Source organism: Amphibalanus amphitrite, unplaced genomic scaffold (genome assembly GCF_019059575.1).
Source record: "Amphibalanus amphitrite isolate SeventyFive unplaced genomic scaffold, NRLGWU_Aamphi_draft 000001F_arrow, whole genome shotgun sequence".
NCBI lineage: Eukaryota > Metazoa > Arthropoda > Thecostraca > Balanomorpha > Balanidae > Amphibalanus > Amphibalanus amphitrite.
The window spans coordinates 26,930-52,616 of NW_024881499.1; the positions used below are offsets into that span (position 1 = coordinate 26,930).

At 50.3% G+C, this 25,687-nt stretch overlaps 1 protein-coding gene across 1 annotated transcript; it reads left to right on the forward strand.

Moving 5' to 3' along the window:
• Positions 1 to 298: 298 nt before the first annotated feature.
• Positions 299 to 24,342, forward strand: LOC122380527 (growth/differentiation factor 8-like). The gene is made up of 5 exons (XM_043363787.1): positions 299 to 749; positions 2,699 to 2,880; positions 6,704 to 6,940; positions 8,501 to 8,853; positions 22,900 to 24,342. Exons 1-5 carry the CDS (start codon positions 347 to 349, stop codon positions 22,946 to 22,948), a joined length of 1,224 nt encoding a protein of 407 aa, XP_043219722.1. The 5' UTR covers positions 299 to 346; the 3' UTR covers positions 22,949 to 24,342.
• Positions 24,343 to 25,687: the final 1,345 nt, after the last annotated feature.

Here is a 25,687-nt window from a genome sequence, read left to right on the forward strand (position 1 = left end):
TGCCCGGAGAATGCCGCCAGCTAGCCGCTCGTTCCTTAACGGACTGGGACGAGCTGTCACTGCGCAGGTGACCCGACACGCGACCCGACACCGACGCTGCACTTCTGGAGTCTGTGTGGAGCATCCAGTGGCCAAGGTCACCGTGGAGTGGGTCAGCGAGCGCCCGGCTCCACTGCGGGTCGGCTTTCCGAGCGGCCATCTCAGGGCCGCTGTGCTCTGCGGCTTGTCTGCGCCGCCGCGCGGGGAGGGAGGGCGGCGGCGTGCCACCAGCCGCCGCCGGCCGGCCGCCCCAGTCGCCGCCGCGCCGTCCGTGCCGCCGTCTGCACGGGCCCGCCGCGCCGCCGCCATGCCGCCCCCGCTGCCACTGCTGCTGCTGCTGCTGCTGCCGCTGCTGCAGTGCGCGGCCGAGCCGAGTGCCAGTGGCCGGTGGCAGCCGCCGGCGAACGGGACCGAGTGGATGGCCGCGCTGGAGGCGGCCGACGCCGACCGGCCGTGGCGCTGTGACGGCGGCGGCTCGTGCCAGCTGGAGCTGCTGCGCCGCGAGCGGCTCGAGGTGGTGAAGCAGCAGGTGCTGAGCCAGCTGGGCCTGCAGGCGGTGCCGGCGCCGGGCCGCCGCCGCCGGCTGGCCGCCCAGTTCCTGGGGCGCGTCATCGACGACCGGCAGCTGGTCGGCCTGCGCAACAGGAGGGCGCTGCACGGCCCGGCCGACGGCGCCCAGCCGCAGGCCGTCTGGATGCTCGCCAGGCAGTGTGAGTAGCTGCTGCGCCGCCCGACCGCAGCCACTGGAGTAGACAATAAAAGACGTCAACTGCAAAATATTCTCTCCCAGTAAAGCCTATACCCTTCCTTAACCCGCTTCCCGCTGGGGGTTATAGATTTCCACGCCCTGCTGGGGGAGTTTGACCACCCTCCCTTCTAACTCGGCAACTGGACCACGTAGCGACACGCGGTATGCAACACGCGGAAATACCTCAGCCAATTCTAAGTTAAGGTCAAAGGTCAGGTTACCAGAGGTCATCAAAGGTCAATTTTTGTCTTTCAACAATTTTCGAAACACCGGACGCAACACGGGAACCAACAGAGCTACAGTGACGCGGAAAAGCGCATTCGATAGCTCTTTCAACGGTTTATCCTGCAGAAGGCAAAACTCTAAAACAGCCGTTTTCACGAACAAAACTCTTCGCTTATAACTTTTGACTCAAAAGAGCCACGACAGTCGACATTACTTTTGCGAGAATCGTGTTCCTCTTTAACAGAGACGTGCTAGAGCGGTGAAAACATGTCAGATGTGTTAAGCTCGACGATACGGATCGACTAATATGCAACAAGACATATGTATTCCGGTCAGGTCATCACCTTGACAACATCGACATCGAGAACTGCTTTAATTCGGATATATTTAATTTCAAACTTGCGGGTTTCAGCTTCCTAGGGGGCTAATCCCTTAGAATTTGTGACGTCAGCGGGGATATAACTTTTTAAATCTTGTATTAAAACCGTCGTTTTCACGTCGTGGTATATGATGCCTTGCGCGCAATGTCTGCCGCACAAAGGATGCTAAATTATTACTTCCAAATGAAGTCGCTAGGAACAGCGGAGATCCCAAAAAGGAAGCAAAAGTAAAAGTCTAATATCTTGAAAACCAGTGAATTTTTTTCAGTGAAATTTGGTTGATATTCGTTTTCGCTCTTTCTGAACCGAGCGACATCACTCATGCCAATTATGCCAATTCATTAACTTTTTTGAAGCTGGGGGAGTCGCTAGTTGTACTTAACTTTTAAGTTCACTTAAGCAAGCAAAAATATATCACACGACTCGCCTTGACGTGTTGAGTTCACTGGTGCTTTTGTTTTTGCTCTATCGTAACTAGATCAAAAGTTATAAGCGAAAAAACATTTGACCTGTTTTAGCGAAATTTTTACATTTACACCCCTCCCCAAAACTCCCTAAATATTGACCTAGAGCAGGGGTCGGCAACCTACGGCCCGCGGGCCAGATCCGGCCCGCGACGATTTGACGTCCGGCCTGCGGCTGGTATCAGCAGCTAACATTGTGTTCATAGGACGTCATAGGAACATCGGATGCCGCAAAAAAATAATTTAATATTAAGGTATATTATTTCAAAAACACCGGAGAATATTTCGGTAAAATTTGGTGGATGTTCATTTTGTTCTCTTTCTTAATGACAATTGACGGTACATCACTTTTTTGCCAATTCATGTTAACTTTTTTGAAGGTGGGAAGGTCCCTTAAACTTTGGTCCTGTACCATTTAGCGACACGCGGTAAAAAGTATTCGAAAGAACGAGCTTTTGGTGGAAGAAAAAACTTTCGGGCTCCGTTTGGGCCATTGCCTTCCTGTTGCCTCTGACCTCGTACCTGCTGACCTCTGCTGGCTAATCCGTGACAGACCTGCTGACTGTCCCGTGACAGACCTGCTGACTGTCCCGTGACAGACCTGCTGACCTCTGTTGCTTGACACGTGGCAGGCCTGCTGACCTCTGTTGCTTGACACGTGGCAGACCTGCTGACCTCTGTTGCCTGACACGTGGCAGACCTGCTGACCTCTGTTGCCTGACACGTGGCAGACCTGATGACCTTTGCTGACTTGCTGTAACACCGCTGGCGGACCTGCTGACCTCTGCTGACCTGCTGTAGCACCGCTGGCGGACCTGCTGACCTCTGCTGACCTGCTGTAGCGCCGCTGGCGGACCTGAGCACGATGCGTGGCTCGCCACTAGCCGCCGAGACGCTGTACTTTGAGCTGCCGCGCGACCTGAGCGGCCGGAATCTGGCCACAGCGCGCCTTCTGTTCCGGGACGCCGGTGAGCTCCAGTACCTGGCCCGCGCAGACTCGGCCACTTACGTCAACATTTACAAGGTGAGAGTTAACCTTACATTCCTTGGAAGCAATGTTCTAAAATCCCGCTTAACACCTTCTTCAACAAATAGAAGACTAATATAATTATCTATTCGTGCCACTTGGGCAGAAAGCTTTCCCTAGGCAACAACACCAAGCCCTAGCCGATCACCGAACTGACCTGAAACCGTTAAGTGGTCCCAAAGCAGTTCAAACTTCCCCGAGGTGGAGCTCCAGTTCTCTCTATCTCGCGGACTCCCAGCTAGTGTGGGGTTCTCTATCCCGTTGTCCCCCAGGTAGTGTAAAGGTTCTTTATCCCACTTCCCCCTTATTGTAAGGGTCTCTTTATTTTATCCCACTATTCCCCGTTATTGTAGGGGACCCTAAATCTCGCTGTCCCTAGGCAGCCTAGGGGTCTCCTCTGCCCGTCCCCAGGTGGTACCGCACGGTCTCTGTCTGCCCGTCCCCAGGTGGTACCGCACGGTCTTTCTACCCGTCCCCAGGTGGTACCGCACGGTCTCTACCCGTCCCCAGGTGGTACGGGGACCCGCAGTTGCTACTGTACAGCGACCCTGAGTATAAATTGTCCCAGCATCCTCATAGGGAACAACGATAAGCTGTCATGGAGGGCACGCACAGAAAACCTCAGCTCCTCTTGTAAAGGGGCCGGCAGTCGATATCAATGTTATCGGTTGTTACTGGGCAGGACAGACGGCTAGAGTTGGGGTTCGTGTACGGTAGCAACTGCGGGTCCCCGTACCGCAGGGTCTCTATCTGTCCCCAGGTGGTACCGCACGGTCTCTCTATCCGTCCCCAGGTGGTACAGCAGGGTCTCTATCCGTCCCCAGGTGGTACCGTAGGGTCTCTCTACCCGTCCCCAGGTGGTACCGCACGGTCTCTCTATCCGTCCCCAGGTGGTACCGCAGGGTCCCTATCCGTCCCCAAGTGGTACCGCACGGTCTCTACCCGTCCCCAGGAGGTACCGCACGGTCTCTCTACCCGTCCCCAGGTGGTACCGCCGGACCTCTATCCGTCCCCAGGTGGTACCGCACGGTCTCTCTACCCGTCCCCAGGTGGTACCGCAGGGTCTCTACCCGTCCCCAGGTGGTACCGTAGGGTCTCTCTATCCGTCCCCAGGTGGTACCGCAGGGTCTCTCTACCTGTCCCCAGGTGGTACCGCAGGGTCTCTATCCGTCCCCAGGTGGTACCGCACGGTCTCTATCCGTCCCCAGGTGGTACCGCACGGTCTCTATCCGTCCCCAGGTGGTACCGCACGGTCTCTATCCGTCCCCAGGTGCACTGAAAAGTTTTTACCATTTCCTGAAGGGTAAACCCGCCATAGCATGGTAGCTTGACACACAGACGTTTTTACCACCTTCCAGATGGTAAATTTTACTCTTTCATGAAGAGTAAACTCGCCAGGGAGGGGTAACATGACACACAGACGCTTTTTACCATCTTCTGAATGGTAAACTCTTTTGATTTACTCTTGTCTAGAGTGTAACATTTTTTGGGTTACACTCTTTGAAAGGGTAAATCTTTAACGGAACCCTTTTTTAGGGAGTAACGCATCATCTACTCTGTGCTTTACCCTCCTACAGAGAGTATATTCTTATGGCCTACCCTTTGTCACATGGTAATGTTTACTCTTTCCTTTAGTGTAAACCCCCCAGAGGATGGTAACCGACCCACAGACGCTTCCTTCAGAAGCTTCACGAAGCTTCTGTTAACCGGAGCTCACCAATTAAAAAAAAAAAATGTTTCAAGACCAACAATGTAAGTATATTTGGCTTCCGTACAAACAATACGAGGGGCACACCAACCATGAACATTGTGAGACTCTTCACTTATTCATACAAGTTTATACAAAGCGTTCAGCAATGCACAAGCGGTAAATAAACACCACGATACAACTTGAATGCAATTTGAATATGAATAGGGGAGGGAGGTCATATTGCGCCATGTTCTTAAATGCGCCACACCTTCCTCCTATCCAAAATTCGATTCGAATGAATGCTCGAATGTGTGCATTTACTTCACCACCAATAACTCGCTCTTATTGCGGTCCACGGGGGTAGGTGAGGTGACTCAGCTTTCTCGCAGACCATTTTTTGTGATTTCCTCTATTTTCTTACGCGAAACAGTCTATTTCGACCTTTGTTAGTGTCATGGTTTATCTTAGAGATAGTGATTCAACTAATAATCATTGTTAATTGCTCGTTTAATGGTAGTTTTGAAAGTTTATCACCACCGTGGCTTCGCTGTCCTCGCCATATTTGAAGCTTATGAAAAATGTGTTCCATTCGTAATTGCGCCCACCCTATTTGCGCCCTATTCTTCAACCCAGAGAAACAGCATCTGGTGGTTGGGACACATTTCATTGAACACTTTGATTATTAGAGCGCTCACCTTATCATTACCTTAGCCTTCACAGCATAAATGGTTAATGGGCAGACACGTCCAAATAGGCTACTTAGTTAGGTGGCAAACCGTTGTTTTTAATAGGGCGCTTTTACATGAGAGCCATGGGCGCTTTTTGATGGGGTAGTCCGTAAATGCGCCCTTTGCAGGTGTGTCGGAAAACTTTTCTCTTGTTAATTTTTATGGGTGTGATACAAATTAGGAGTTGTAATTTGATGCCAAAATAACTGAGGTACAATTTGAGATATCATCAAGCATGACAGCTGGTCAACTTTAGCCGCAATAGGCCGATATCCTTAAGGTGGCGCAATATGACCTCTCTCCCCTACAAGACATTCAGCGCCCTCATATTGGATTAGGCAGAGCGCACAATATTTGAAGTGAGCGACGGCGTTCCTGGGTGGTCGCCCGTCTGCGTGAGATAATGAGACTGGATCACTACAGTGTAAGGCTTTTTCAAAGCCCACCAACAAAATGCATAAACTTGTAGCATCACAACAAAATTAATGTACGTACTCACAACACTAGGCCACGTGGCCGTGCACGGGGTCCTGTTAACCAGGTCAAATTAGCACCACTCAACGGCACGCAATGCTCTAGCACATCGGTACTTACAATAAAATGTCCACAGAGGCTCTATAGGCGATGAACAACACACAAGCACAATCACCAAAGGCCACGCCGCGCGGCACCGACACTGCTCACATCCGCTCTCGGAGACCAACGGCCGAAAACTGACAGATGCGCGCGGCCTTCAAACCGCAAACGGCCGATCTCGTTTCTGATTGGCTGATTGTTTCCATTTCAAATATCATCTTCACGAGGGTAAACAAGATCCACGCATGAAACGACTATCTGTACCCGAGTCACGATACCCAGGAGGAAAGAGTTTTCGTGATGTTCTGGATCGCGAGAGTAATATTGATATTTACATGGTAATAATGCTCTTCGCTGGCGAATAAGTTCATATTAACCACGTACCGTTACTATGCACATAATGGTAGCAGCGAGTTACCCTTTCAATATACTATTATCTTGCGGGTTTGATGAAAATGAACTCTCCAGGAGGTAGTAAAAAAGTTTTGAGTGTGGTACCGCACGGTCTCTATCCGTCCCCAGGTGGTACCGCAGGGTCTCTATCCGTCCCCAGGTGGTACCGCAGGACCCGTCCCCAGGTGGTACCGCAGGGCCTCTATCCGTCCCCAGGTGGTACCGCAGGGTCTCTATCCGTCCCCAGGTGGTACCGCAGGGTCTCTATCCGTCCCCAGGTGGTACCGCAGGGCCTCTACCCGTCCCCAGGTGGTACAGCAGGGCCTCTATCCGTCCCCAGGTGGTACCGCAGGGCCTCTATCCGTCCCCAGGTGGTACCGCAGGGCCTCTATCCGTCCCCAGGTGGTACCGCAGGGTCTCTATCCGTCCCCAGGTGGTACCGCAGGGCGTCTCCTACCAGCTGGAGGAGGTGGGCACGGAGACGGTGCGGCTGCGCGTGGCCGGCGCCCGGCTGGTCCCGGCGGACGCCCAGCTGGTTTCGGTGGACATCACTGAGCTGGTGTACGACTGGCTGCGCCGGCCCGGCACTAACTACGGTCTGGTGGTGCGCACCCGCGACCGGCACGGCGCCGGGCGCGGCGCGCTGCTGGCCGGCCTCGACGACCGACAGGTACGGCAGCGGCCGGCGACCGGCGCGGCGCCGCAGCCCAATCGCGGCTCGCTACATAACACCGCAGTCCCGCCAATACCCATTTAACATATAGCGTGCTTATTTTATTTATTTTTCTGTGCCCGGGTGGGGTCTCAGCCAATTTTGCCATGGTGGGGAAAAGGGGCATCTTTGGCTACCCGGGGTATTCTCGAAAACTAAGAAAGCTAGAAAGAGCGGGAAAATACATAGCTCGCTATAAGATCTTTCAGAATCATACGAGTCATTTTTCGATTACGTTTTCTCTGAGGTCACTGGAGGTCACCAAAAGTAAACAAGTGTCCCGAAAATGCTCCCGATTTTACACCAATAGAAGCGTCACTTGGCAACCAAAAGAGTTACAGCGCTAAGGAAAAGTGCATTCGATAGCTCTTGCAAAGCCGTTTCTGGCTGACGCCCTCAGATTTGACCTAGGATCAACGACTTAGTCTCCAGGGTAAAGAACTCGAAGTTTGACGCTTTTGCGCAGCATGTTTCGCTGCATTAATTTTTGACACCATACTTGTATTGCGTTGACTTTACCGGCATTGTGTTTCTTTCGCGTCGATTCAATTAGTTATTGACCTGAAAACGTCAATTTCAAAATTTAATCTCAGGTCAAGGTCACGGGAAAGGCCATGCTGCATATCAGCTGATTTATATCGTTGAGCCTGAAGGTGTTTTCATCGCTCTAGCATGTCTTTACCTAAAGTTATCGTCAAAAAATGTTTGAGGCGTTTCATAGAGACGTCGGGTCAGAGGAAGGGGTCATGGTTGCACTTTTTTATTCATTGTGTCATAACACCCCTAGGCCGGCGAGGGTTAACGCAATCGGCCCAACCGTTCTCCAGACCTGGAAACGACCCCTGCACGTGCATTAGCACCCTAACCGTGACAATTATGGATAAGAAATATGCATTATGCATTGCCCGATGGGTGCTTACATGCATGCAAAGTTTCAACGTAATCGCCCCAGCAATTGCCGAGTTATTGTGATGGGAACAAATTTGACACCGTTTCTTTTTGCATTTTGCATGTGCAGCAGGGGTCACTGACGTGCATCAAGAGTAGGTATCCCATGTTTGGAAGGAGAGATGCAGCTACCCAACAAAAATTGCCGCAAGCCAATTGCCCCAGCAGTTGCTGAAATATTTTCCTGTCAAAAGCACTATCTTCTGCAAAACAGTTTACATACCGTCGACTTTTTACGTTGCACTTGCACGTGCCATGATGGTCACCTTGATGCATCAAGAGTAGTCAATTACGGGGTAGAATGCATGGAGCTACACAACAAAAAGACCGCAGGTCAATCCGCCCAGTGGTTGCTGAGATATAAGCCTCTCAAAAGCGTTACAAGTCGGGTCGCCGAGCCGTTCATGCTGAGAATTTTCGGTTATATTAAAAAGACTTGATTAGCGCTCGCTCGTAAAAAGACCCGCTTCGTACTCGCTCGTAACTTCCTCTTTGGAGCATAGATACAACAAGAAATAACGTTGAACTCTAAGTGATGTTTATTTTTCATTCTGCGCCTGCTCTGCCCAGAAAGCGCCAATGCTCGAGGTGCATATGGAGGAAGTGGCTGCCAAGAAGCGGCCGCGCTGGCGGCGGCGGCGGCGGGCGCCCCCGGTGCGCTACTGCGACCAGAGCGGCCTGGAGACGGCCTGCTGCCTCTACGAGCTAGTGGTGGACTTTCACGAGTTCGCCTGGGACTGGATCATCGCGCCCGTCCGCTACCGGGCCAACTTCTGCCGGGGCGACTGCCCGGCCGTCTACATGCAGAAGTACGCGCACACGCACATTGCGCAGCAGCTGGGCGGCAGCGTGGGGCCGTGCTGCAGCCCGCGACAGCTCGCCCCCCTCTGGATGCTCTACTGGGACAACAAAAACAACATCAAGTGAGTGCAGAGCGCACAACCGCCGCAGAGGTGTAAATGTTGCAGGCACTTTAGAAAATCAGTCATTTTGTAAAATGCCTAGGCATTTTGCAAAGTGCCTGATTTTCCAGGCTTTTTGCAAAAAGCCTAGGCATTTTAAAAAATGACTGACTCTCCAGTCATTTTGCAAAATGCCTAGGCATTTTACAAAATACCTAGCCATTTTACAAAATGACTGAGCAGCGTGTTGAAGATACGAGTACCTAATTATATACGTTTTGGTAGCGTGTAGGTGGACCGAGGAGTCCAGCATTATGACCAGAGGAGTCCAGCAGTGGGAAGTCCATAGCTACCTCATATATGGCAGCTGGAAGCCTGCTAAGGGTAAGATGTCGCCGGCTGAAGCGGGATCGGCCGACGCGGGAAACGCGGCAATCACAAGTTTGTGTTTACACACTCATAACTCAAGTTGTTACCGGCCGATTTTCAAAATTCTTTGACCATGAGATTGCCTGTACATTTCTTAGTCTTCTCACAAAATTTGACGCGAATCGAATATAATCAGCGGCAAGGAGCGCGATGTAAAGACGGAACCGTCCCGCCCCGGCACAGTCTACAATTCAGGCGGCGCGTAACGGTTAGCGCCGGCCGCCGCGCCGCCGCGCCGCCGCGGCGGCAGGATGTTTGACTTTACATCGCTATTACAAGAAAAGTTGGGACCCGATTTTCTTATTTCTTGCACGAGAAGATCCGCAGTTCAATTCTGGACAAGTAACCAAAATTTCACATTAATATCATGCTTGCAGCGCGAGTTATTGGCGAAAAACAGGAGGGGTGGGCGGAATCCGCCCCCCCCCCCTTCCACTGCGCGTGTTAACCCGGCAGTTGCTGGGGTATTTCGCCACCCACCGTTTGCTGGGGGGGGGGGGCGTTAAACGCCCCCAGCCGATAACTCGAGAACCAATAGGCGCAGCGAAACGCACGAGGCGGCAAACGAAAGAGCGCGACGAGACGCTTCAGATGAGTACTTTAAAGTTGAATTTTGAGGTCACAGGTCGGGTCAAGGTCAGGTCAAACACCTGAAATCGGGCTTTCAGTAGCATGGACTTCAGGACTTCGCAATGGGCGCCTCTCGCCATAAACTCTGTCAAAACGGTGCACAATCCATCTTATAAGGCCTACAAGAGTGTCAGCTCCATATAGGGGTCAGTCAAGCACAGGTCAGGGTCAAGGTCAGGTCAACCGGGTAGGCACATATCCCCGAAAATCAAAACTGATATTCGCAGCCTGTGACACATGTTTTATAGGTAATTTGGGGCGTAGAACACGATGGTGACATTCAATTTATCATATGTGTACGTGTTTGGCTCAAAAAGTTCAATTTAAGAAATTCATGTATCATGGTCGTGAAGAAGTCACGAAAAATTGCCAAGATTCAGCTCAAGATTTTGGAAAATGCGGAACGATAATCAATAATCGAAGATAGCCATTTGATTGATCATGGTATTGGCAGTCTAATGGCGTTTACGGCATGTCTGTATGTCTATTCTGTAATTTTATATGATTTTTTGAACATATGCCGTTTTTGGTCGAAAACTCAGAAATCATGACGTCACTAAAACCTCGATATCTCAAAAATTTTCCGACCGATTTTTTTGAAGCTTTATCACAATAAACTTCAATTAATTCCCTACAGGTACCCAAAATTTGTTTTTTTTGTCGCCGTTTTTATGCAATGGCCCGGCGAAAAAAGTGGGGGCGTTTAACGCCCCCCCCCCCCCAGCAACTCGCGGGTTAAAATGTGAGGATGAGAGAGAAGGAGTGGGAAATTATAATTAAATTCGAACGTGTTTTTAATGCCCAAATACATAATGCAGTTTTGTCCGTAATGGCACAATCAAACAAAGACTACACTCATTCGTTTACATGTAATTGTACATCAACCGGGCCTGCCTATTGACTAGGGCCGGTCTCCGGCTGGTTTTGTTAGGTCTAATTTCAGGCAGAACATGAACGTTCGCGACGAAACTTTCAGTACCCTCAAGTTAATCAATATTACGCCTACCCTTAAAATTCTTATGACCCTGACTCAAAAGACCTTTGACTTGTGACCTGTTTTCCGAGACCATGCTTGGCCGGAATCGCGATTTAGCGTATTTCGGCTCACATTATGAGCGCGTTTATTGTCTTTTTGTGGCTTTAAGCGATCAAACATGTGAAAGGATGTTGATCCCATGGATTCTAGTGGGTATCAAGGTCACGTGAAGGTCAGTTAGGTCACTGACCTTTGATGACCTTAGTTCACTGCTTCGAGTTCTACATGTTTCTAGGGTAGATTTTGGAGTTGATTTCGCATTTAGAAACCGTTTGAGCATTTACGAAGTAGTTTTGGTTCCCTCGTAACATGTGACCTGACCTGACCTGACCCGACCTGGACTAGATGCACGAAAACATCATCTGTGATAAAAGTTAACTTGAAATTCGTGATCAGCACCCCCGCAAAACCTTATAACAGCCTCACTTAAAGAAGCTCTAACAGGTCCCGATTTTCCCGACTTTTGAGTATATATTGACTTATCAACAAATGACCTAGGACCTTAAGATTGTGTATCAACGGCCTCCTCTCGTCACGGGCAACACGCTCTTTTTCCGCGAAGCTCTAGCTCGATCAGGGTCTGAACGACAAAGGGGTCCAACGGACCCCCTCCCCTTTATGCTAGACGCTGGCAAAACACCAATATGAGCGAGGGTTAAAATACAGCTGCTGTCATACAAATTCGGCTGGAATCAAAGGTCAGGTTTGCAAAATTTCAGCTCTCGCAGCAAATAGACATGTGGAGGCGGCACCCGTCTCCCCGCCCCCTCTTCTCCTCTCGGCCACTGCCAGCGAGGTTTTAAACGTATCATACACATTACAAAGCATCATATCAGATGACGCACCCGAGCAGCCATATGCACTGAACAAAAGCTTATTACCCACCCTAGTCTATCGGCACTAGAGATGTCAATCAGATACAAACTTTTTGGTATGCCGATGCCAAACCGATACCAACTCGGTATTTGGTATTTCAATGCTAATGTGTTTGGTATTTTGTTGGTATCATGAACCCTTGCTAATGTTTAGGAGGCTAAGAAATCGGTAAAAAGTTGGTATTTTCCTCATGTTCCCAAGTTGGTTTGGTTTCGGTATTTCTCCACGGTTTTGGTTGGTATTTGGTTTGGTATCGGTATTCCGATTTTCCGTAATTGACATCACTAATCGGCACCATAGCACATGGTCGAGACTGTCGTCAGCCACGGACGCGCATTCGACCAACCCTCCGAGCCCGTTGACTGCGGGTGACCTTGACATGTCAAGCCTGATCGGCCGCCGGCCGCTGTCGTGCGGCCGTTACACGCGGAGGGGAGGGAGACACAAAGCTCTACGTTATAGCTGACCTCTGATCTTTCCCTGCGCCCTGGTCACTGACCCCGCTCCATGTCGCTGGGCGGTGGCATGGCGGTGGAAACCGGTTCTAGCCTCTACACATGCCACCATTCTAACGCTCCCCTCCCCACGCTACTACGCGGCGTGGAGTACGCTCGTGCGTAACTGGGCGGAGCAAGGGGGCACGCGATACAGGGGCGGAACTGGTTGCCCTCCCGCTCGCCGAGCGACCAACGACTAATACCCTGGAGAACCGTACAGTCGGCTACAGGTTGATGGTCCACTTTCTTTATCTACCGGGTTCCTATGGCTCAGCATTGGCAGCAGCCACCTGGTACCGGTAGGCTGTGCCGCATGACCCGAAAGTTTAGCGGCACAGTCTACCCACGCTGTTTGACATCGGCTCGGGTCGTCGGGTGGAGCGCTTTGTAGAACAGCTGTTGCGTCAGACGGTGGGGGCGGGGAGGGGGAGGTGGCTCATGTCGGTGGTTGGCGTGGGCTGGCGAGTGGTGAGGGGCGTGTTGGTGGACCATGAGGGCTGGGCGGGTGTGTGTGATCACTTGCTGCATTGCACAATTTGCGTCGCTTAACAATTGCATTCCTGTTTTTGATAAGCACAATGCACAGAATACCCAGCGAATATAATTTACTTTACATGTGCATTGTGCAAAACGTGATTTGGCAGGGTATCGAGGCAACCATAGGTCTTGTGCCACATATATGCATGATATTCAGGCAATACATTTATGAAAATGGTGGATTGATGCTGGATGTCAATTCGTATGCTAAATGTTGGTATGTATTAAATGAATGAATTAATTAATGAAGTAATCAATCAATCAATCGACATTTATAAAACTTATAGAACCGTATATATGGCTCGCAACTACCAATAGCAACCAAATCATTCTAACTCGGAAAAGCAGCCGGAGCCCCGATGAGGCTCGAACCGGGACTCCACTACGAAAGTTTTGCCAATAATCCTGAATCCATCATCATTCCACCAAGCTAGAGTGGCCGGCACCTGAACCGATCCGATCCTTTCCCCGGTCCTGAGCCTTTCCGATCACGGCATAACACGCCCAAATGACGCAATCATCAGCAATTGGGGGCAAATTCAAAGTCTGCGGCCAGAGCCGCCATCCGGTGTAGCTCGGGGTGGGATCGCTCGACTGTTGAACTGAACGGTAGTGAGAAGCCCGGTTCGAAACGCTGCGGGTGCCGGATATTTCTCTCTGGGTGGGAGGCTTTGCGATTGGTCCACTTTTCAGAAACATTTTTTGGTGACTGATCTGTTTTCTTTCTTTGCTGCCATTCATGAGGAGACCGTATGGACCCTTACCTGTCCTTCCGCACCCCACTTGGGAGATGGGTGTTTGAACCTCCCCTGGGTTTTGTGAATATCTCTAAAACGTATTTTTGGAGGGGAGATACGATCGGTTCTATGCGACAAGTGACCACACACGCTCAGCCCCAGGTCCGCTCACTCCCTTCCCACGCCTCACACCAGCCGGCCTCATCTACCGAGCCGAGCCAAATTGGTAGGCCCTGCCCCCCCCCCCCCCCAGCCGGTGTGGCGCGGCGTCCGGTCAACTCGCTCTACCAGGGCCCTGTTTCACCGCCCAACGCTGCGCGCGCTGCAGTGCGCTGGGAGCTAAGGCATACCCCTGACGTCACTCAAAGGACGTTGCGTGCGATCCGTTAGCTTTTGATGAATCGCGTTTGGAGGAAGCGACTTCTCATTTTAATCATTATTTTGGCCTAATGCTGCGTAAAATTGTCTGAACTTTTATGCTGTGTGTCTCATTTTACCTATTGTAATATGTTTGAGCACAAAAATTGAGCCCAAAGTCAGGCATTACTCACTTTACACACCTTGTTTGTGCAAAAGAATGCTGAAAACTTGCACTCGGTTGTGTGGCTTATAACTCGAAACCAACGATTTCCAGCATCACAAATCGTATATGGTCTAATAGCTATATCCTTTTGGAGTGAGACCGCCCCAGTGGCGGTCTCAGCCAGCTTCGCCATAGTGGGGGGGGGGGGGGCATATGTTACCACCCACCTCTAACTCAAAAAACTAAGAGGGCTAGAAAGGTACCAACTTTTTACCAATATCTTAGCCTCTTATACATAAGTGAGGGTCCATACTCATAATAGCCGTTTTCACGGCGGGCTATCCGGCGAATGCACCTCATTTGACCAGATCTGCACCTAATCTCTTTTACAGCAAATATCTTCATTTTATGAATTTATTTCAGTGTTATAATCGATGATGCTCCATGACAAAGCAGGCATATAAGCAATTAGTGCAACCTTAGCTGACAGCTGCTAAGAGACACACTGAACCTAATTTGACCAAATCTGCACCTAATCTGCACCAGATGTGTACCAAATGCGTACCAGATGGTCGTCGTGAAAACGGCTAATACCAACAAAATACCAAACACATTAGGATTGAAATACCACATACCAAGTTGGTATCGGTTTGGTATCGGTATACCAAAAAGTTGGTATCCGATTAACATCTCTAATAATAACAGTCCCGATAACACTCGGGATGTATAAATATACCCCGCTGGGCATACCCCGCGCCAGTGGGTCCACGTCCACACAGCTCCGTGCTCGGTCCAGACTGAATGTATTGATATAGCGGCCCGACCCCAGGTCAACCCGTCCACAGAGGGCGCCCGCCGTCAGGCACACGGGCAGGGGCGAGTCCAGGGACGGCCCGCAGGTCGGTTCGTCAAGTAGAGTGCATCTATAACATCCCTCCGCCCTAATCTCGCGGTCGTCGCGGTCGTAAATTATATCTGGGCTGAGGGCTCACGAGATTCACCGATCGGGATACCGTCACCAGATATCGCCAGTGAGCCGCCCTCCCCGACCGACGGGGCTCACCCCGACGCAGATTTTGACGCCTTGGAACAACGCAAACAGTTCTTCAGTTTTTGGCGTCGGATATTTTTCCAGGGGCGTTACTTTGTTGACCGTGAGGCGGTAATCGCCGCGCATACGGACCTCACCTGACGCCTTCGGTGCCGTGACGATTGGGGCAGCCCAGCTGCAGTAGTTGACCGGCTCCAGCAGTCCAGCTCGTATCTGGCGATCCAGCTCGGCGTCGACCGCAGCCCGGTACGCCAGAGGAACCGGTTTGGGATTTAAGAATAAGGGGCGTGCATTCGCGTCAATCGGAATTCCGCCGTAATACCCTTAGCGCACCCCAGATCATCAGAGAACACGTCCGGGTACTAGCTAAACAGTGGCTCACCCCACCATCCGTCATCGATGCTGTTACCGCACAAATGGCTCTCCAATCCAGTCTGATGCGGCCTGGTCACAGCTCCGAGACCTGTTGAACGAACAAACAGATACAGGCGCGCCAGTGTCCAGCTCCATTTTCACATCACGCCCGTCCTCATTCATGTCCAGGAAGATCGGAGGCCGGCCTCATACAGCCTGAGTCTGCTCCCGGCATTGGAACACCTGGGCCCTGGCCCCAGAAAATGGACTCAGCAGTATCCATCTCAGCAATCCGCTCTTCCCCACCTTCATCAGCCTCACCACCCTCATGACGGACTACATCTGCTACAACTACAACATGCTTCGCTGTCCCTGCACGGTGGGCTGCTGACGTGTGTCCCTATTTTGAACACTGGAAACTCGTCAACGCTTGAAATAATATGCAGCCTCAGTATGCTAACTTTTAGCTGCGGTTAGCTGCGGTTTCCGTCGCTGTAGCCGACGGCGCTGTCTGCGGAGTCGTGCCCGCCAGCTCCCGTAGACTCTGACCCGTCACAGCCAGGTCAACCACAGTTAACACCGCAAACCAGCCGGTCTCCGATCATTTCATCAAGAAACGATTCAAATCTACAGTCCCGTGATAACCGTCGCAGACGGGCAACATATTCCTGAATAGTCTCTGAATGCGTGCGACTACACGAGAAAAAACAAAACCTCGCCACAGTAACAGACGTGCCCGGACAAAACTGCTTGAGCAACGTTTCTAAAACAGTTGCATAAGATACACAGGTCGACGGATCGGGGCCGGACCTTCCGGTCAGGCTACCGCGTGTATCCACTTCGGCGTTCGCGCTGCGCACAATCGGCCTTGGCGAGCTGCGATGCGTTTTGTCCCGCATGAAGAGCTCCACAGCTACTGGTATCGACGGCTTATGCGTTAAGCTTGTTAAAATGTGTTTTCCTTCTATTGGGTCATGTCTGTTGCGTATGGTTAACACTAGCCTGCGCACGGGAATCGTTCCCGACTCGTGGAAGGTGTCGACCATTCACCCCGTGCCAAAGAGCAGTGCTTCATCTGACCGGACCAACTTTAGACTCATATCAATCATTCCGACCATCGCAAAAATCGTTGAAAGGGTGGTGCAGGAGCAGCTGTCATGTTAATTCAACGACAATAACTTGTTTAATGTAAATCAACATGGGTTTCGCGCGCATCATTTCACCGAGACGGTTTTTTATGCCTAGCCGACAAAGTACATCAAACCATGGACGTGGGGGACATACTCACCCAAGCCATGGGGAAAATTGTATCAAAAACATTGTTCTATTCGGCAGAACGTAGAAGAAAAACTGGTAGAGGTAGCGGAAAAGTTACTTTGCACAAAAAAAGCAGAAGAATCAAGGAGGGAGATAATATGGAAATAATGAGTTTATCACGGATAGTTACGAGGTTATGGGTCTCGGAGTAAAAACTGATACAACCCACCCCACTCTCCCCTATCGTTACTACTGATGATTGACTTGTCAAAGTGCTTCGATGTTGTTGATCATGCCCGGCTTTCGGACAAACTGCGGGTGTATGGCGTTTGTACTCGGTGGCTTGAGAGCTACCTGTCAAACCACCGTCAGCAGGTAGCGCTGGCGTCCCGCACCGCCGCGGGCCGCCGCCTGTCTCGCGCGCTGGTCAACCCGCTAGGCACGTACAGTCGTGTACAGGTTGATGGTCCCCTACTCTTTATCCACCGGGTTCCTATGGCTCAGCATTGGCAGCAGCCGCCTGGTACCGGTAGGCTGTGCCGCATGACCCGAGAGTGAAGCGGCACAGTCTACCCACGCCGTTTGACATCGGCTCGGGTCGCCGGGTGGAGCGCTTTGTAGACCAGCTGTCGCGTCAGACCAGCGCGGGGGGAGGGGCTCGTCTCGGTGGTTGGCGTGGGCTGGCGAGTGGTGTGGGGCGTGTTGGTGGACCATTGGGGCTGGGCGGGTGTGTGTGGTCACTTGCTGCATTGCACATTTTGCGTCGCTTAACAATTGCATTCCTGTTTTTGCTAAGCACAATGCACGGAAGACCCAGTGAATTTAATTTACTTGTGCATTGTGCAAAACGTGATTTGGCACGGTATCGAGGCAACCATAGGTCTTGTGCCACATATATGCATGATATTTAGGCAATACGATACGCTTATGAAAATGGTAGATTGATCGGATTGATCCTGAATGTCAATTTGTATGCTAAATGTCGACATGTATTAAATGAACGAATGAATGAATGAATCAATCAATCGACAATCGACATGTAGATATAAAACCGTATAAATGGCTCGCAACCACTAAAATCAAACCAGATCCTAACTCAGAAAAGTAGCCGGTGCCCCGATGAGGCTCGAACCGGGACTCCACGTTGAAAGTTTTGCCAATGATCCATCATCATTCCACCAAGCTACATAGAGCGACCGGCACCCGAAACCACAAAAAAACATTCATTGACTTTGCTGCCGACCTCCCGGCCCCGCCACCCGCCCGGCCAGACTGCCCCGTCCACGGCCACCATCCGGTGTAGCTCAGCGTAGGAGTGCTAGACTGTCAAACTGACCGGTAGTGAGAGGCCCGGTCCGAGACGCTTCGCGTGCTGGACGTTTATTTCTGTGTCCGAGGCTATGCGATTAGTCCACTTTTTAGAAAAATTATTTGGTGACAGGTCTGTTTTCTTTCTTTGCTGCAATTCATGAGGAGACCGTATGGACCCTTACCTGTCCTTCCGCACCCCACTTGGGAGATGGGTGTTTGAACCCCCCTGGGTTTTGTGAATATCTCTAAAGTGAATTTTTGGAGGGTGGATTACGATTGGTTCTATGCGACAAGTGACCACACACACCCAGCCCCACGTCCGCTCACTCCCTCTCCACATCACCGCCGCCCCACACCACACTCCAGCCCGCCTCATCCACCGAGCCGAGCCAAATAGACAGACCTGACCCTTACGCCCCCCCCCCCTCCCCCCAGCCGGTGTAACACAGCGTCCGGTCAAATCGCTCTTCCAGGCGACCCGAGCCGGTGTCATACAGTGTGGGTAGGCCGTGCCGCTTCACTCTCGGGTCATGCGGCACAGCCTACCGGTACCAGGCGGCTGCTGCCAATGCTGAGCCATAGGAACCCGGTGGATAAAGAGTAGGGGACCATCAACCTGTACACGACTGTACCAGGGATCCGCCCTCGGGCCTCTGTTGTATAGCATTTACAGTAATGACACGCCACTGTACATACGTCGAGGATGCCGACATCATTCAGTACGCTGATGATGCACAAGTTTTAGTCACAGGTCCAAATCATACGATGCCGCTCAACGTTTCGAATATGGAGCGCAGTTTAGCTGCTTTTTCATGGTGGTTTCGAAAGAACGCCATGAAGTTCAATGCCAGCAAAACTCAACTTATTGTTTTCCGCCTCGTCCTAACCTTATACCTCATTTGACTTCTGAGGCGATAATAGGGTAGGGTGGGGTAATTTGAACATGTGGGGCAATTTGAACATAGTATGAATAACACAAAATTATGGAAAATCCATAAGTGACGCGACAATAAGATCAATTAGGGAAATTATCGTAACTAAAAGAGCTATAATATGAACGGGGTTTAAAGTTTCAGGGAATTAAGATATTGACGCACAATGTAAAAATCAATTTCGCAAGTAAAAACGCCCAACAACACGTCATTGCAACTTCATTGCAGCGCAAAATATTACATTGCGAGCACTTTACACGCAACGGCTTTTGTTGTACAATGAACTATAAAGTGTCTTCAACCCAAAAACTTGGCTTTTGAAACCTGTGTTAAAATATGGCAAAATAACTTTTAGCGTGGGGTGATTTTAACATAGTGTGAGGATTTCAATAAAGACAGATATAACTCCGAAAAAAACAACGTTCCTAGTTTTTTTTTTTTTTTGCCAATATCTTCGACACAAAGCAGCAGCAGCTATGTGATGCCAGTTTCAGAAAATTTGTGTCTAATTTCCGTCTAATGTCCGGCATTTACGTTGAATTTCCGTCCAAAAAATTTAAGTCAGCCATGTGTCCAAATATGTCCGAAAATTACGTATTGATCAGCATCCAAAGCTGTCATTTAAATTGTTTACATTGTAGTTTTACCAGCTGAAAAGTGTTCATTATATTGAGAGCTTAACTAAGCTTTCCATTCGCCGATCAATGCTTGCACGATTACTTCATAAAGATGCTGAAGTGTAGTAAGCCATCGTCCAATGTTGTCCAGTCTGCTACCTTTGTCCAACCAATTCCAAATTGGACATTGGACAAAATCAGAACTCCTAATGTCCAGATTCCGATTGGCACCACTATAACAGATGAAGCAAGGTTGGGAGAGTTTTTATTGAACGGAAATGACAGACGTTCTGTTAACTGGAGAGAGGCGACTTCTGTCAACTGACCGGTGTGCAGCATGCAGATACTGATACTCTGCAAGTGTTATGCTTGTTGTTTTGTTGATTTTTTCAAATGAAAGTATGTTTAGAATTGTTCTGCCAATTTATTTATGCATCAAACAACATCGGTGCTGGCGAGATTATCGTTTTTATGGCACGTAAAGGCAGTATGTTCAAATTACCCCACGGTGGGGCAATCTGAACACACCGTGATTTGGTGGAGAAGTGAGGCTATGCTATCCAAGATATGCTCGGCTCGTCCAAAAATGAGGTTTGCATGGTGAAAGGAAGTGACATTTGCGCTACTGAAACAGTTTTTCTTCATCCAGGGTTGAGCTGGAATTTGGTACGACGGAGAAGACGTAAAAAATATGTTCAAATTACCCCACCCTACCCTAACGATCGTACTGTACCGTAAGTGCGAGCTCCCGGCCATAGCGCTGAGAAGAGCCGCTCTCTTCTTATCACCGTCCTTGGTGTCGTTTGCGACAAAGAACTGATCCAATCTTTCTACATTCTCCTCCCAGTTGTCTTGCCCTTGCTTAAACTCTTCAATCTTCCCGAGCGGCATCTGACCAGCGCCAGCACTCCTCGTCCCCAATGTCATACCCCGCGCCAGCGGGTCCACGTCCACACAGTTCCGTGCTCGGTCCAGACTGAATGTATTGATATAGCGGCCCGACCCTAGGTCAACCCGACCACAGAGGGCGCCCGCCGTCAGTCACACGGGCAGGGGCGAGTCCAGGGACGGCCCGCAGGTCGGTTCGTCAACTTCAAGCAGAGTACAATGTACAATGTACATCTGTAACATTAACATCTATGATACAATCACAATATAGCATCTATAACATCCGGTACTGAAAGTTTCATATCGATACCTTCAGCAATTTTGAAAACATCACAGAAAAATTAGAGGGGCTCTGTGAGTGCCCCCCCCCCCCGCGTCATTCACGGGTTAACCCACTGCCCGCTGGGGACCCTGGATTTTCACGCCCTGCTGGGCGGTGTATGCACCCCCCCCCCCCCCCTTCTAACTTCGCTCCTTGGCCACCTAGCGACACAATGAAGGAGGCGTTCGAAAAAGCGTCAAAGATATTGAAGAAATTGATTTGTAGCTTTTTAGACCAGGTCATAAGTCAGGTCACCAGAGGTCACCGAAGGTAGCGGTTGTTAGCAACTTTTAGCAGCATCGTGTTCCTCTCGTCAAGACGCATCGACAGAACTATAATTTGACCTTGAAAAGCCAACTTGAAAATGTGCCCTCTGTTCAAGATCATGAAGTGACCGAAAGAGGTCATGTTGAAATCAGTCGATTGGTATCGTCGAACGGATTACGATTTGCCACTAAGGCGTTTTCATCGCTCTAGCATACCTCTATAAAAGTTATTAGCGAAAAACTGTTACCTACACCATTTCCATACTATTCCACTTGTGACCTGAGATGAGATTAAGTCAAGGGGAGAAAATTTAAATCCGCCTCTTGTGGACGAATGGTGTTCAAAACCCTCTCAAACATCGGTTCATGGGTAAACATGACACACTGAATCGGAAAAATGCACCTGTGGGCTGTGACCCCTCTGTGTGCCCCTGAGGTCATCTCAGGTCAGGAACGGTCACCAACAGTTTTTTTGGCTATAACTTTTGATAGAGACGTGCTAGAGCGATGAAAACACGTCAGATGTATTCAGCTCGACGATACAGATCGACTGATACCTATGCAACATGACCCTTTGCGGTCAGGTAACCTTGACCTGAGGTCAAATTTTTAAAACGATCTTTCAAGGTCAGCGAATAGTTCATTCGACGCGTCTCGACGAGAGGAACACGATGCTGGCAAAAGTAATGTCTGGTTTGCTTGAATTAAAAGTTATTACCGAAAAACTGTTTTTGGTGAAAACGGCTTTTTATAGTTTTTACTCCCTGGAGACCAAACCGTTGACCTGAGGTCAGATCTGAGAATAAAACTCAGAAAGGTCTGTAAAAGGGCTATCGAATGCGCTTTTCCGCGGCGCTGTAGCTATATTGGTTCCCGAGTTAGCCGTTGGCAGTTTCCAAAATTGTTAAAATGGCCTACACTTGACCTTTGATGACCTCTGGCGACCTGCCTGACCTTTGACCTGACCCTAAAAATGACTGAAGTGTTTCCGTCATTATTTTTGACGCTCTTTCGAATGCCGCTTACCGCGTGTCGCTACGTGGCCCAGGAGCAGAGTTAGACTGGGGGGTGTTCAGACACCCCCCCCCGGCCCTGTGCGGAAGTCGCGGAGCACCGGCCCGGCGCGGGTTAGATCTGCAGGTTTGACATAGCAAAATTTCATTGCCTTCTTCAATCTCTATCAGACAAAGTTTTAGCAGTAAGAAAGCCTGTAATTAAAAAAAAAAATGTCAGAAATATACTAATCTTCATCTCACGTCCAGAAAACTCCACTTGTGGAACCAAAAAAGGGAGCTCAAGCAGATTCCTGCGTGTTCTTGAAAATGGCTATCAAGGATTCTTTGAAAAGTCGAGCATTTCACAAAGAACAGGGGTGGGCGTTTTACCCGCCCTGGGCGACTTGCCCCACTCTACCCTATGATAAGGTGTGCCAAAAACGGTTGTGGTCCGTACCGCCGTTTTTTAGCATTGGATGGGGGCTGTTCAAACACCTCCCCCCCCCTCTTCCCCAGCAGGGCGTGGATTAAGAAAGCGCATAAAATCATGTTTGTTTGCTATAAGATTGATCCATTGACAATGATGCTCACCAAGCTTTGTCAGCGGTTTGATTAAACATTTTATATCTTGTGTAAGGTTGATAAAATTACCTAATCAATTTTGTCCTAAATATGAGCGTGGGGAGTCTTACTTACTCTGGGCGTCCTATACGGTTCTTCCCCGCCCTAGATAAGATCGCCGGACCAAGATTTGTGCAGTGCATTGCTTTTTATGTGTATGTGACAAGCCCTCGCCCCATGCGTTTCAGATGGGCCGAGCTGCCGGGTATGAGAGTGAGGAGCTGCGGCTGTCATTAGCGATTGACGGCGTTCAAATCAACTCTGTGCAAACGTCCGGCAAAAAAAAAAGACAAAAAAACGCACATGGTTAACACAGTAAAGCGCTGATAACTTGTCTGTGAGCGCTGCAGTGGCAGCAGGCAGTGGTCAGACTGCGCCCGGTGTGGTGCGCTGGCCTTTGACTGTTCGGTGTGTATGTGCTGCGGACGTGCTGCTCTGTGCCCGAGCAGCAGGCGCTGCTCCCGGAACACTCGGCTGAACCGTCTGCCCAGTGGCTGGGCGCCGGCATTGGCTGCCCAGAGGATTGGGTGCGGGGATCGGCGGGGCTAGGCGCGGCCGTTGGCTGCCCAGGGGGTGAAGCGCGCGCGGGGATTGGGCGTCGAGGAGACTGGCGTGGGCGCGGCGGCTGGTGACGATGGCCGTGGAATCCACGGAGCCCTGGATGACGGACTGAGCTCTTCCCGGAGAAAGAGCGCGGCGGGCTGCGGTGTTCGTATGTGGGAGGACGACCGCGGGGTTTATCCGGGGGCTTTGCTCCTCTGAAGGACAGATGGAGGACAGATGGACTGTGCGGGGCTGCGTCCCTTTGGAGGACAGACTGTACGGGGCTGCTCCCCGGGAGCACAGCTTGGGTGTGCACTGTGCAGAGCGACGATTGGGTGTATGGAGAATGCTTAACGCCCTTCTTTCTGCCATATGGTGGACTGGTTGCCGGCTGCAGGCTTTCGCTGCGTCAACTAACGTCGCAAAGCTTATTGCGCAAAGTGGGCCGGCTGCCGAACAGAGAGACGGCAGTGCCAACTAACAATGTGTCTGTGGTTTTCTAGTTTTATTTTATGCCTTTATGTTAGGCTGTTTGTTTGCGCCAGACGCTGACATCAAGGAGGCGTTTGGCCCGGGTGGTGGACCGATAATCATTGGTCGGCCGTTCCGGTCGTGATATACGGGATCTGACAGACTGGAGAACACGCTGGGCCTGTGATACGGATGTCGCTGTCCCCCTGGGACTGTGATATGAATGTAGCTGTCCCCCTGGGGCTGTGATATAAATGTCGCTGTCCCCGTGGGACTGTGATATGGATGTCGCTGTACGCCTGGGGCTGTGATATGAATGTCGCTGTCCCCGTGGGACTGTGATATGGATGTCGCTGTCCCCCTGGGGCTGTGATATGAATGTCGCTGTCCCCGTGGGACTGTGATACGGATGTCGCTGTCCCCGTGGGACTGTGATACGGATGTCGCTGTCCCCCTGGGGCTGTGATACGGATGTCGCTGTCCCCGTGGGACTGTGATACGGATGTCGCTGTCCCCCTGGGACTGTGATACGGATGTCGCTGTCCCCCTGGGGCTGTGATACGGATGTCGCTGTCCCCGTGGGACTGTGATACGGATGTCGCTGTCCCCCTGGGGCTGTGATGTGAATGTCGCTGTACGCCTGGGGCTGTGATATAAATGTCGCTGCCACGCCTGGGGCTGTGATATAAATGTCGCTGTCACCCCTGCTGGTCGCGTAATAAGGCTTTGATTTGGAGGAGCGCAACTTCTCTCTCTCTCTCTCTCTCTCTCTCTCTCTCTCTCTCTCTCTCTCTCTCTCTCTCTCTCTCTCTCTCTCTCTCTCTCTCTCTCTCTCTCTCTCTCTCTCTCTCTCTCTCTCTCTCTCTCTCTCTCTCTCTCTCTCTTTCTCTCCCCCTTTCTCTCCTCTTTTCATATCCCTTTCACTCTCTTTCTCTCAGAAATGCGAGGCTGTTGTATGAATTGCAGCTTTGTCTGTTGTTATAGTTGTCGTAAGACTACTATTCTTTTAATCATTTATTTTAACAAGTTTCACATCGAGTCTACCACTATTCTATGATGGGGTACGTGGGGCGTGGAGTGGGCTTTTGCAATTCTCTCTCTACGTGTATTAGTCAACGAGTGGCACCGGCATATATTCAGCTATACAGAAATATAACATAATAAGCTTCCTTAACCCGCGCCGTGCTAGTGGCCTGTGTCTTCCGTGTCGTGCTGGGGGGAGGGGCGTTTTTACGCCTCCCCTCTCCCTCCCGTCTAACTCGGCTCCTGGACCACGTAGCGACACGTGGTAAGTGGCAATCGATAGAGCGTAAAATATAATGGCGGAAATACTTCGGTCATTTTTTTTATTTTATTTATTTATTTATTCAAATAAATCGCCAACAGGCTCATGGCCCATTAACAGGCGAAGTCATACCACAACATAAAATACACACACAAGGTAAACACTAAGCACTCATTCGCAATTAGATGACACTTAAAAATACAGAGATCCATGAAAGAGATCTATGAAAATAATAGGATATAATATAAAAGTACACAGTAAAAATAAAATTAAATTAAAAGAAAAAACAATAACAATAGGAAAAGTGCAAACAAACTTTAAAATCTCTAAGACACGGTTCTCAAAGGCATGTTCCTGCAGTGGGCCACGACGAATGATTTAAAAGAGATAAAGGTATCCGACGTGAAATCCACCTGAGGATTCCTGGCGATAAAATCATTTGCCTGGGCCGCCAGCCTTGTAAAAGTTCCTGTCTTTACCGTCGAGACTCGAGCAAACGGCACATTAAACAACTGGACGTTCCGTGTTGGACGACTTGGTACATGTAGTGCGTACGAGGCTAATAAAAAAGACGAGTCGATGCGTCCAGAGTAAATGCTTTTCAGGAATAAAAGATCGAACTGAATGCGCCGCGCCTCGAGTGACGAAACATGGAAGAAGTGTAAAAGATGACAGTA

Excerpts from the sequence above, each read along its gene's own strand:
- LOC122380527 (XM_043363787.1), top strand. The coding sequence starts at position 347 with ATGCCGCCCCCGCTGCCACTGCTGCTGCTGCTGCTGCTGCCGCTGCTG. Across the intron at positions 2,881-6,703 it reads CTTACGTCAACATTTACAAG|GTGGTACCGCAGGGCGTCTC; the intron begins GTGAGAGTTAAC and ends ATCCGTCCCCAG. Across the intron at positions 8,854-22,899 it reads GACAACAAAAACAACATCAA|ATGGGCCGAGCTGCCGGGTA; the intron begins GTGAGTGCAGAG and ends CATGCGTTTCAG.